This window comes from Coregonus lavaretus (genome assembly GCF_964263955.1).
Source record: "Coregonus lavaretus genome assembly, contig: HAP1_SCAFFOLD_1790, whole genome shotgun sequence".
Taxonomy (NCBI): Eukaryota; Metazoa; Chordata; class Actinopteri; order Salmoniformes; family Salmonidae; genus Coregonus; species Coregonus lavaretus.
The window spans coordinates 51,910-64,490 of record NW_028160121.1 but is presented as its reverse complement, the minus strand read 5'-3'; the positions used below and the strand labels follow the sequence as shown (position 1 = coordinate 64,490).

At 44.5% G+C, this 12,581-nt stretch overlaps 1 protein-coding gene across 1 annotated transcript in view; it reads left to right on the top strand.

The window, feature by feature from the left end:
* Window positions 1–12,370, top strand: part of LOC311122121 (formin-like protein 3) — a gene marked incomplete at its 5' end in the record, with an annotated part of 38,845 nt that extends 26,475 nt beyond the window's left edge. The window contains 6 exons of the mRNA XM_084196526.1: window positions 148–308; window positions 692–793; window positions 1,710–1,802; window positions 7,562–7,685; window positions 8,476–8,597; window positions 12,263–12,370. Coding sequence (XP_084052652.1) covers window positions 148–308; window positions 692–793; window positions 1,710–1,802; window positions 7,562–7,685; window positions 8,476–8,567 — 572 coding nt within the window. The remainder of the gene's footprint in view (window positions 1–147; window positions 309–691; window positions 794–1,709; window positions 1,803–7,561; window positions 7,686–8,475; window positions 8,598–12,262) is intronic.
* Between the last annotated feature and the right edge of the window lie 211 nt (window positions 12,371–12,581).

The following is a 12,581-nucleotide window of genomic DNA, read 5'->3' as shown; positions in this document are numbered from 1 at the left end:
TGGCGCTTGTAACGCCAGGGTAGTGGGTTCGATCCCCGGGACCACCCATACGTAAAACTGTATGCACACATGACTGTAAGTCGCTTTGGATAAAAGCGTCTGCTAAATGGCATTATATTATTTATTATTATTATTATCTCTCTCTAGTGTCTCTGGAGAATGTGCTGCTGGACGTGCGGGAGCTGGGTAAAGGGATGGATCTGATCAGGAGAGAGTCTAGTCTCCATGACCACTCTGTTCTCAAGGGCTTCCTCCAGACCAGCGACACTCAGCTGGACAAACTGCAGAAGGATGCCAAGACCGCTGAGGTACTCACCCCACCTCCATCCTATCAAAACTACAAACATCCTATCAAAACTACAAACTTAATTTTTCAACACTAACGTCGCTAACATTTTAAACTTGTAAACTTCTTCCGCTACTGCAAAAATATTTTTTTACCACTAAAACAAGCACACAATTTTTCTTCAGGAAAAATACCTCTTCTAAAACTACCAACTGGTCAAAACACAACACAACACACTGTAACACGAAACAACACCTCTTACTTCCTAGACACAGCACAACAAAGGCCAAAACGCCTGTGCAACAATACAGCACAACACTATAGAAAAGGCTTTGTTAAGGTTTGCAATGTTGACAAATGTTGTGTTCCTACCCTTGACACTTCTCTCTCCCGGGTCATTTCTAGGAAGCCTTCAACAATGTGGTGAACTACTTTGGGGAGAGTTCCAAGACTACTCCTCCCTCCGTGTTCTTCCCTGTGTTTGTGCGATTCATCAGAGCTTACAAGGTAAGGAAGGACCAAACAACACACGTCTTCTACAGGGGTCACGTATGTAACAGGCCACTTAGCTAACACTGTTATCCAAAGTGACTTATTGTAAAGTGAGTTCATACATGTAGGATGTGTATGTGATCCCTGTAGGAAATGAACCCACGACCTTGTAGTGACGTGTGTCACTAGCTCCACACTTTTACCAACTGAGCCACACAGGGCCATGTTTAGGTTACTCTCTCTGTCCTATGGGAGTTAGCCTATCCTTGGTTAGCCTTGCTGCCTCCCAGAGAAGAGCAGAACTGTCTGTGTGCCACAGGACAGGGTGTAGACTGGAGTCACAGATCTAATAACAGGAAGGGCCAGCTGGGTCAGAGCAGTAGCTGTGGTGTTTAAACTGGGCCCGTCTCCCCCCTTCCCACCTGCCTTTCCCTCCTACCCCTGCCTCCCCCTTCTGACCCCTGGACCAATGACCCCGCCCTGCACTCTGCCTCCCCCGGATGGACAGCTCTGTCCTGCCACACAGACACCTTCCTGAGATTGTTCTCTACACGGATTTATGGATCTGTTGAAGAAACGTGCAGTGCAGCAAAAGGATCTGTGCGTTTGAATGCATTTGTGTGTGTGTGTGTTGTGTGTGTTTGTGTGTGTGTGTGTTTGTGTGTGTGTGTGTGTGTGTTAGAGAGAAACAGGGAGGGTGAAGAGCGAAAGACACACACACGCACAGAGAAAATGAATGGTGCTGACTGTTTAGCTACATGAAAGTATGTTCTCTCTATGTTTATTTAACACCCAGATCCAGTTAATCTATTATAAAATATAATATTTCCATAGCTTGGCTTAGCCAGTTTCTTGATTTGGACTATTGAGTTGTAGTCTCTTTTCTGAGTTTTCTCTGAATGGCGTCCATTTTGTGTTGTCCTCCCTACAGGATGCGGTGGATGACAATGAGCAGAGGAAAAAGCAGGAGAAAGCCATGAGAGAGAAGTTACTGGCTCAGGAGGCCAAGCAACATGAGCCCAAGGTACAATACTAGAAGTCTCCCTAGCCCTGACTCTGACAGACAAGGCCCAAAAAGCCAAGAAGATGCGCAATTATTTTTTTCATTGGCAAGATTAGCAAATTTAGGCATGACATGCCAGCAACAAATGCTGACAAATGCTGACACATCCATGTATATCTGACCAAATTATGAAAGACAAGCATTTTGAATTCTGTGAAGTGAGTGTGGAAGAGGTGAAACAATGATTGTTGTCTATCAACAATGACAAGCCACCAGGGTCTGACAACTTGGATGGAGAATTACTGAGGATAATAGCGGACGATATTGCCACTCCTATTTGCCATATCTTCAATTTAAGCCTACTAGAAAGTGTGTGCCCTCAGGCATGGAGGAAAGCAAAAGTAATTCCGCTAAGAATAGTAAAAAAAACTTTACTGGCACAAATAGCCGACCAATCAGCCTGTTACCAACCCTTAGGAAACTTTTGGAAAAAATTGTGTTTGACCAGATACAATGATATTTTACAGTAAACAAATTGACAACAGACTTTCAGTACGCTTATAGGGAAGGACATTCAACAAGCACAGCACTTACAAAAATGACTGATGATTGGCTGAGAGAAATTTATGATAAAAATTGTGGGGGCTGTTTTGTTAGACTTCAGTGCGGCTTTTGACATTATCGATCATTGTCTGCTGCTGGGGAAACATATGTGTTATGGCTTTACACCCCCTGCTATATTGTGGATAAAGAGTTATCTGTCTAACAAAACACAGAGGGTGTTCTTTAATGGAAGCTTCTCCAACAAAATCCAGGTACAATCAGGAATTCCCCAGGGCAGCTGTCTAGTCCCCTTACATTTTTCAATCTTTACTAATGACATGCCACTGGCTTTAAGTAAAGCCAGTGTGTCTATGTATGCGGAGGACTCAACACTATACACGTCAGCTACTACAGTGATTGAAATGACTGCAACACTTAACAAAGAGCTGCAGTTAATTTCAGAATGGGTGGCAAGGAATAAGTTAGTCCTAAATATTTAAAAAATGAAAAGCATTGTATTTGGGACAAATCATTCACTAAACCCTAAACCTCAACTAAATCTTTAATGAATAATGTGGAAATTGAGCAAGTTGAGGTGACTAAACTGCTTGGAGTAACCCTGGATTGTAAACTGTCATTGTCAAAACATATTGATACAACAGTAGCTAAAATGGGGAGAAGTCTTTCCATAATAAAGCACTGCTCTGCCTTCTGTTCAGTCGTGTGGTCAGGTGCCATAAAGAGGGACTTAGGAAAATTGCAATTGGCTCAGAACAGGGCAGCACGGCTGTGGAGGAGAGATTGACTTCATCACTACTTGTATTTGTGAGAGGTATTGACATGTTGAATGCACAGAGCTGTCTGTTTGAACTACACAGCTCGAACACCCATGCATACCCCAAAAGCCATGCCACAAGAGGTCTCTTCACAATCCCCATGTCCAGAACAGACTATGGGAGGCGCACAGTACTACATAGAGCCATGACTACATGGAACTCTATTCCACATCCAGTATAGTGCCTTGCAAAAGTATTCATCCCCCTTGGCATTTTTCCTATTTTGTTGCATTACAACCTGTAATTTAAATGGATTTTTATTTGGATTTCATGTAATGGACATACACAAAATAGTCCAAATTGGTGAAGTGAAATGAAAAACCAAACTTGTTTAAAAAAATTCAAATAAATGAATAACGGAAAAGTGGTGCGTGCATACCAATTGTGCAAGTTCTCCCACTTAAAAAGATGAGAGAGGCCTGTAATTTGCATCATAGGTACACGTCAACTATGACAGACAAAATGAGAAAAAAAAATCCAGAAAATCACATTGTAGGATTTTTTATGAATTTATTTGGAAATGATGGTGGAAAATAAGTATTTGGTCAATAACAAAAGTTTCTCAATACTTTGTTATATACCCTTTGTTGGCAATGACACAGGTCAAACGTTTTCTGTAAGTCTTCACAAGGTTTTCACACACTGTTGCTGGTATTTTGGCCCATTCCTCCATGCAGATCTCCTCTAGAGCAGTGATGTTTTGGGGCTGTCGCTGGGCAACACGGACTTTCAACTCCCTCCAAAGATTTTCTATGGGGTTGAGATCTGGAGACTGGCTAGGCCACTCCAGGACCTTGAAATGCTTCTTACGAAGCCACTCCTTCATTGCCCGGGCGGTGTGTTTGGGATCATTGTCATGCTGAAAGACCCAGCCACGTTTCATCTTCAATGCCCTTGCTGATGGAAGGAGGTTTTCACTCAAAATCTCACGATACATGGCCCCATTCTTTCTTTCCTTTACACGGATCAGTCGTCCTGGTCCCTTTGCAGAAAAACAGCCCCGAAGCATGATGTTTCCACCCCCATGCTTCACAGTAGGTATGGTGTTCTTTGGATGCAACTCAGCATTCTTTGTCCTCCAAACACGACGAGTTGAGTTTTTACCAAAAAGTTATATTTTGGTTTCATCTGACCATATGACATTCTCCCAATCCTCTTCTGGATCATCCAAATGCACTCTAGCAAACTTCAGACGGGCCTGGATATGTACTGGCTTAAGCAGGGGGACACGTCTGGCACTGCAGGATTTGAGTCCCTGGCGGCGTAGTGTGTTACTGATGGTAGGCTTTATTACTTTGGTCCCAGCTCTCTGCAGGTCATTCACTAGGTCCCCCCGTGTGGTTCTGGGATTTTTGCTCACCGTTCTTGTGATCAATTTGACCCCACGGGGTGAGATCTTGCGTGGAGCCCCAGATCGAGGGAGATTATCAGTGGTCTTGTATGTCTTCCATTTCCTAATAATTGCTCCCACAGTTGATTTCTTCAAACCAAGCTGCTTACCTATTGCAGATTCAGTCTTCCCAGCCTGGTGCAGGTCTACAATTTTGTTTCTGGTGTCCTTTGACAGCTCTTTGGTCTTGGCCATAGTGGAGTTTGGAGTGTGACTGTTTGAGGTTGTGGACAGGTGTCTTTTATACTGATAACAAGTTCAAACAGGTGCCATTAATACAGGTAATGAGTGGAGGACAGAGGAGCCTCTTAAAGAAGAAGTTACAGGTCTGTGAGAGCCAGAAATCTTGCTTGTTTGTAGGTGACCAAATACTTATTTTCCACCATAATTTGCAAATAAATTCATAAAAAATCCTACAATGTGATTTTCTGGAATTTCTTTTCTCAATTTGTCTGTCATAGTTGACGTGTACCTATGATGAAAATTACAGGCCTCTCACATCTTTTTAAGTGGGAGAACTTGCACAATTGGTGGCTGACTAAATACTTTTTTCCCCCACTGTATGTATTCACCCCTTTGCTATGAAGACCCTAAATAAGATCTGGTGCAACCAATTACCTTCAGAAGTCACATAATTAGTTAAATAATGTCCACCTGTTTGCAATCTAAGTGTCACATGATCTCAGTATATATACACCTGTTCTGAAAGGCCCCAGAGTCTACAACACCACTAAGCAAGGGGCACCACCAAGCAAGCGGCACCATGAAGACCAAGGAGCTCTCCAAACAGGTCAGGGACAAAGTTGTGGAGAAGTACAGATCAGGGTTGGGTTATAAAAAATATCAGAAACTTTGAACATCCCACGGAGCACCATTAAATCCATTATTTAAAAAATGGAAAGAATATGGCACCACAATAAACCTGCCAAAAGAGGGCCACCCACCAAAACTCACGGACCAGGCAAGGAGGGTATTAATTAGAGAGGCCAAAGATAACCCTGAAGGAGCTGCAAAGCTCCACAGCGGAGATTGGAGTATCTGTCCATAGGACCACTTTAAGATGTACACTCCACAGAGCTGGGCTTTATGGAAGAGTGGCCAGAAAAAAGCAATTGCTTAAAGAAAAAAATAAGCAAACACGTTTGGTGTTCGCCAAAAGGCATGTGGGAGACTCCCCAAACATATGGAAGAAGGTACTCTGGTCAGATGAGACTAAAATTGAGCTTTTTGGCCATCAAGGAAAACGCTATGTGTGGCGCAAACCCAACACCTCTCATCACCCCGAGAACACTATCCCCACAGTGAAGCATGGTGGTGGCAGCATCATGCTGTGGGGATGTTTTTCATCAGCAGGGACTGGGAAACTAGTCAGAATTGAAGGAATGATGGATGGCGCTAAATACAGGGAAATTCTTTCAGTCTTCCATAGATTTGAGACTGGGACGGAGGTTCACCTTCCAGCAGGACAATGACCCTAAGCATACTGCTAAAGCAACACTCGAATGGTTTAAGGGGAAACATTGAAATGTCTTGTAATGGCCTAGTCAAAGCCCAGACCTCAATCCAATTGAGAATCTGTGGTATGACTTAAAGATTGGTGTACACCAGCGGAACCCATCCAACTTGAAGGAGCTGGAGCAGTATTGCCTTGAGGAATTGGCAAAAATCCCAGTGGCTAGATGTACCAAGCTTATAGAGACATACCCCAAGAGACTTGCAGCTGTAATTGCTGCAAAAGGTGGCTCTATAAAGTATTGACTTTTTTTGTCTTATTTCTTGTTTGTTTCACATAAAAATATATTTTGCATCTTCAAAGTGGTAGGCATGTTGTGTAAATCAAATGATACAAACCCCCCCAAAAATCAATTTTAATTCCAGGTTGTAAGGCAACAAAATAGGAAAAATGCCAAGGGGGGTGAATAATTTCGCAAGCCACTGTAACTCATGCAAGCAGTAAAATTAGATTTAAAAAACAGATACAAATACACCTTATGGAATAGTGGGGACTGTGAAGAGACACAAACACAGGCACAGACACATAACAAATACAAATACTCAAACTGGACTCAACTAACATTAGTAACGTTGAGCTTAGAGTACTATAGAATTTAGACTAAATGGTGGATATGACCACCTGACTGACCACCAGACCACCAGACTGACCACCAGACCACCAGACTGACCACCTGACTGACCACCAGACTGACCACCAGACCACCAGACTGACCACCAGACCACCAGACTGACCACCTGACTGACCACCAGACCACCAGACTGACCACCAGGCCACCAGACTGACCACCAAACCACCAGACTGACCACCAGGCTGACCACCAGACTGACCACCAGACCACCAGACTGACCACCAGACCACCAGACTGACCACCAGGCTGACCACCTGACTGACCACCAGGCTGACCACCAGGCTGACCACCTGACTGACCACCAGACCAAATGTGGGAGAGACAGACAGCAAGGTTTATACAAATCTTCGCTGTTGAAAACGAAATGCTAGTCTAAAAGAAATGGGAGATAATGTCTAGATTATTTTTATAGCGGAGATTGCCTGGCTGGGCTGATGAGACAGTTGAATGCGCAGTGAGATGGAACAGAGTAAATAGGCATTTCAACGTCATAACTTTAGCCGGTGGTAACTTGTGGAATAGACACCAGCTGGAATGCCCCCCGTGTAGCTCAGTTGGTAGAGCATGGCGCTTGCAACGCCAGGGTTGTGGGTTCGATTCCCACGGGGGGCCAGTATGAAAAAATGCATGCACTCACTAACTGTAAGTTGCTCTGGATAAGAGCGTCTGCTAAATGACTAAAATGTAAATGTAAAATGCTGTATTAACCAATCAGCATCCAGGATTAGACCCACCCGTTGTATAATTCTCAATATAAGACTCTCACACGTACAATAAGGAGTTAATGCATTTGTATGATTGAAACGATCCATGGGCAGCTCAAGCCATTTAGGCAGAATTTGATATTCTTCCTCCTCTCCCTCCCAGGTCCAGGTAGTGAAGAAGAGGCAGCAGCAACAGGAGCTGATCTCAGAGCTGCGTAAACGCCAGGCCAAGGACCACCGACCCGTCTACGAGGGGAAGGACGGCACCATCGAGGATATCATCACAGGTGGGCTCGATATGCAGCCACGCAGCCCCCAGCCAGGCCCCAGTAGGTCAAAGCCCCATCCCAAGCAGCCCCAGGGGCTGGGGCTAGGCTAAGATCACTGTGGTCCTCAACTGCTCGGCTAGAGGAGGACTGTGTTACGTGGTTCAGACACCACTACCAGAGGCTCTAGAGCATCTAGACAACAGCAGATTCCAGTTCTGAATCATGTTCCTTTTTGTGGCCTGCTAGTTATCTAGATTAGTAGTGTCTCATCACCATATGGTATCTGTGCAGCTAAGCGGCAATTGAGTCTCAAAGTAAAAGTAGGCATGTAGTCGAGCCATTGCGCTCCCAATGCCCTGCTCCATGGGAGGTGCTAACAATGTTAATCATTGTAATAATATGTTAATAATGTGTTAATAATGCTTTTCCTCCCCACTACTAGGGCCTTTACAAAACGTACGTCATCTACGTTATTCAACATGCAGTATATCCCTGTCCTCCTGGACATAGCGTGCGTCTGAAATAGCACCTTACTCCCTGTAGTGTACCACTGGTCAAAACGTAGTGCACTAAATAGGGAATATGGTGCAATTTCAGACACAGCCAAAGACCTTGTGGTCCATACACCAAAACAGGGAGGTGTGGCACAGAGAGAGCTGGGATACTGGCTATACAGATATTACAATGACAACACTGAGAAGTGGACCAACCTGATGGCAGATTAGGGGGTGGACCACAGTACAGCACAAGTACAGGTTCCTCTGTCTCAGGTGTGATGTTTTCTCCCCTCATCCTCCTCCCCCCTCAGTGTTGAAGAGCGCCCCCTTCACAGCCCGTACTGCTAAACGAGGCTCACGGTTCTTCTGTGAGGCACAGCTGTGTGACGACTCCAACTGCTAGCCTCTACAGTTCCTCCCCCCTAATGCCAAGGTTGTCCAAAACAGGTGTCCCCTCCTCGTTCCCCCCCTTCTACCTGACCACTGTGCATGCAGCATGACCTCCCACCCTGTCACTCCCTAAGACTACTCCTTAACCCTTCCTTTACTAACTTAGGTGGCAATTTAACAGTTCAGCACAGTGCAGTTTGTTTGAATCCTGGCCCTCGACTCTTATTGCTGGGCAAGTGATGTGTTCAAAAGACCTCTACCTGAATTACCAGGGTAGAAGTCAGACAGCCAAACCTCTTTGGATTTCTGAACCTGCTAAGACTGTATCAAAAGCTAATGTTAAAATGTGAATACATAATTATTTACTACCACGAAATATAATCATATGGCTCAATATGACCAATATGAAGTTGCAGCTAGCATAATAGCATGGGCATGGAAAGCTACATTACGGTATGTAATATATACTGTATGTACATTTTTTTTCAGGTTTTATACTTTTTTAAATTTATTTTTTATAAATCTTAAAAGTACACTATAGTAATAAAGAGGTTTGGCTACAACTGCTAACAATGCCTTGTGGTTCCATGAAATGAACTAATGTGGATGGGTTGGTTCCCCTCTAACCTGGTAACCACCTTTCCTCAACCATCACCCTGTATTCATTCTACCCCTCTGGACAGCTGAACAGAAGATTAATGACAGTATATGCCACTTCTAAATGCTGCAGGATAAGGAAGGTAGCCTGAAGCCTGTTTGCTTGGCCCTGGCCATGCTCGTACTGTGTGCTGCGGCCTGCTGCCATGCTGTGTGCTGCGGCCTGCTGCCATGCTGTGTGCTGCTAGCTACACAGTCTATGGTGCTGCTACAGTGATGTCAGCTGCTTCAGCCAGCCCAGTGCTTCAGATGCAAACAGGAACATGCTTTACTGTACAGCAAAGCATTCGGATATGCTTTACAACAGCCAGGACTGCTTTACTGCACATCAATCAGATATGCTTTTACAACAGCCACAGCAAAGCAGTCAGATATGCTTTACAACAGCCAGGCCTGCTTTACTGCACCACAGCCAGATAGTCAAACATGTAGCTTACAGTAACATGCTTAATAGTTATATAGCTGGATACATCCCCTCAGTAATCCAAACAGTCCCATCCCCCAGAATACTACTTCAAGTTCATGCCAGGTAATTTTCTTTTCCATCAACTTTACCTCTTAGGAAAACAGATCCAGCGGTAGTAGGGCGATTACATTTAATTACATACCTTCGCAAGCCACTGTACACTATGTATACAAACGTATGTGGACACCCCTTCAAATTAATGGATTTGGCTATTTCAGACACACCCGTTGCTGACAGGTGTATAAAATCGAGCACACATCCATGCAATCTCCATAGACAAACATTGGCAGTAGAATGGCCTTACTGAAGAGCTCAGTGACTTTCAATGTGGCACCGTCATAGGATGCCACCTTTCCAACAAGTCAGTTCGTCAAATTTCTGCCCTGCTAGAGCTGCCCCGGTCAACTGTAAGTGATGTTATTGTGAAGTGGAAATGTCTAGGAGCAACAACGGCTCAGCTGTGAAGTGTTAGGCCACACAAGCTCACAGAACAGGACTGCCGAGTGCTGAAGCGTGTGGCGCGTAAAAATTGTCTGTCCTCGGTTGCAACACTCACTATCGAGTTCCAAACTGCCTCTGGAAGCAACGTCAGCACAAGAACACAAGCCTAAGATCACCATGCGCAATGCCAAGCGTCGGCTGGAGTGGTGTAAAGCTCGCCGTCAGTGGAAACGCGTTCTCTGGAGTGATGAATCACGCTTCACCATCTGGCAGTCCTGACAGACGAATCTGGGTTTGGCGGATGCCAGGAGAACACTACCTGCCCGAATGCATAGTGCCAACTGTTAAGTTTGGTGGAGGATGAATAATGGTCTGGGGCTGTTTTTCATGGTTTGGGCTAGGCCCCTTAGTTCCAGTGAAGGGAAATCTTAACTCTATAGCATACAATGACATTCTAGACAATTATGTGCTTCCAACTTTGTGGCAACAGTTTGGGGAAGGCCCTTTCCTGTTTCAGCATGACAATGCCCCTGTGCACAAAGCAAGGTCCATACAGAAATTGTTTGTCGAGATCGGTGTGGAAGAACTTGACTGGCCTGCACAGAGCCCTGACCTCAACCCCATCGAACACCTTTGGGATGAATTGGAACGCCGACTGTGAGCCAGGCCTAATCGCCCAACATCAGTGCCCGACCTCACTAATGCTCGTGGCTGAATGGAAGCAAGTCCCCGCAGCAATGTTCCAACATATAGTGGAAAGCCTTCCCAGAAGAGTTGAGGCTGTTATAGCAGCAAATGGGGGACCAACTCCATATTAATGCCCATGATTTTGGAATGAGATGTTCGACAAGCAGGTGTCCACATACTTTTGGTCAAGTAGTGTAACTTATAAATGCCTCATGAGCTTAGTTCAACTGTCATACCCCATCACAAGCTTGTTTTACTGCAATGTTTGTAAACAAAGTAAATGTAAATGTATATAGCCTCAAAACATGGTTAAATCTACCCTTTTGATATCATGGATGGTCAGTCCTTGCATTAATAGCTCTGTTTATGAATTTGAGAGTGATTACATTTCTCCAGCCCCATCCCTCAGCTTTTTACCAAAACAGGGGCAGGGACAACGCTTTGTCATTGTTTCTACTGCTGATTGCCACTTTAAGGTAGTTTCCAATTGAGCCTATATATGCAGCGTTTTCCCGTGAATGCAGACTCCGCGAACGCGAGAACATTGCCTTTTAATTTAAATTGCGCTATAGCGCGGATCTTTCACGCTATAGATTTAATCTACATTCATCCACCATGACAGTAATTTCTTCTACTCAGCTCCCTCCATCATCACCACCTCACCTCTCGTCTTCCATGTCGCATGCTGTGTCCAGTGTTCTGTCCATCCACCGCTCACCAGTCTGTCACCTGTTGATGACATGTCTCAATGTTGTGTTTGTCCCTGGTAACTGTGACTTGCGGTTTGCTGAACAGCTCGTTGGTCAACCAGCTCTGTTGAGGCCTGCACATATCCACACACACACAGACATATTCAGAATACAAAATTCACATTTATTCAGACAAATGGACAGAAACATTGGTAACACTCCTTTAACCCTCCATTTTAAGGGCTACATAACACTGTCATAATCATGATAGTATAAACATTGAAGGAGATGAGAGCTCCTCTCAAGCGACAGGCTAGATTAGTTTTATGAATATTTAGCGTCTCTATAGCACAGTACCTCACAGAGCTTGTTGATTACAACTGTGATATTATTATAACGTTTGATTATTGTTTTGTTCCCTACATTGTTGACATAGGGGTTTGTTTGAATAACTAAACCCCATAGCCTTGGATTGAAAAATCTATATTTCTCTGTCAGTTTTAAGTTGACAATTAAAGGCGTCATTCTCTTTTTGGTTAATGGATACCCACATTCAATTGGCTACCCATTTGACAACATATAAGTAAAATTGAAAATTCTAAATATAATTTAGACCATATTTGCAGAAATATGCTGTTAGAATAAGCACTGCAAATATAGGTTCCTTAATCAACAACCTCAAACCTGAGCATGACGCCACTGGACCAGAGTTTGACTTCCCAGTTAACCTGCGTGACCCCTCTCTCGCCCTCCCTCACCCACTCACAGATCTCCGCAGCCAGCCTTTCCTGCGGCACGACACGCTGATCCGGAGCAGCTGGAAGAGACCCTAAACAAACCACTCGTTCTTCCTCCCTCTCACCCCTTCCCTTTATAACCAAACCCCCCCCCCCCCCCCCCTCTTCCATGTGTCCCGGTGGTCTCACCCACCCGAGGCTGCACAGAGACTAAAAGGCTGACAGGACCGACCCAATGGCCCTTGTTTTACGGGGGTATTTATTTATTTATGGATATCCTTTATGGACACTGTCTCTCAACAAGCAGGTATAACTGTAGTAGCACAGACATCATGTGTGTTAGCCTACCC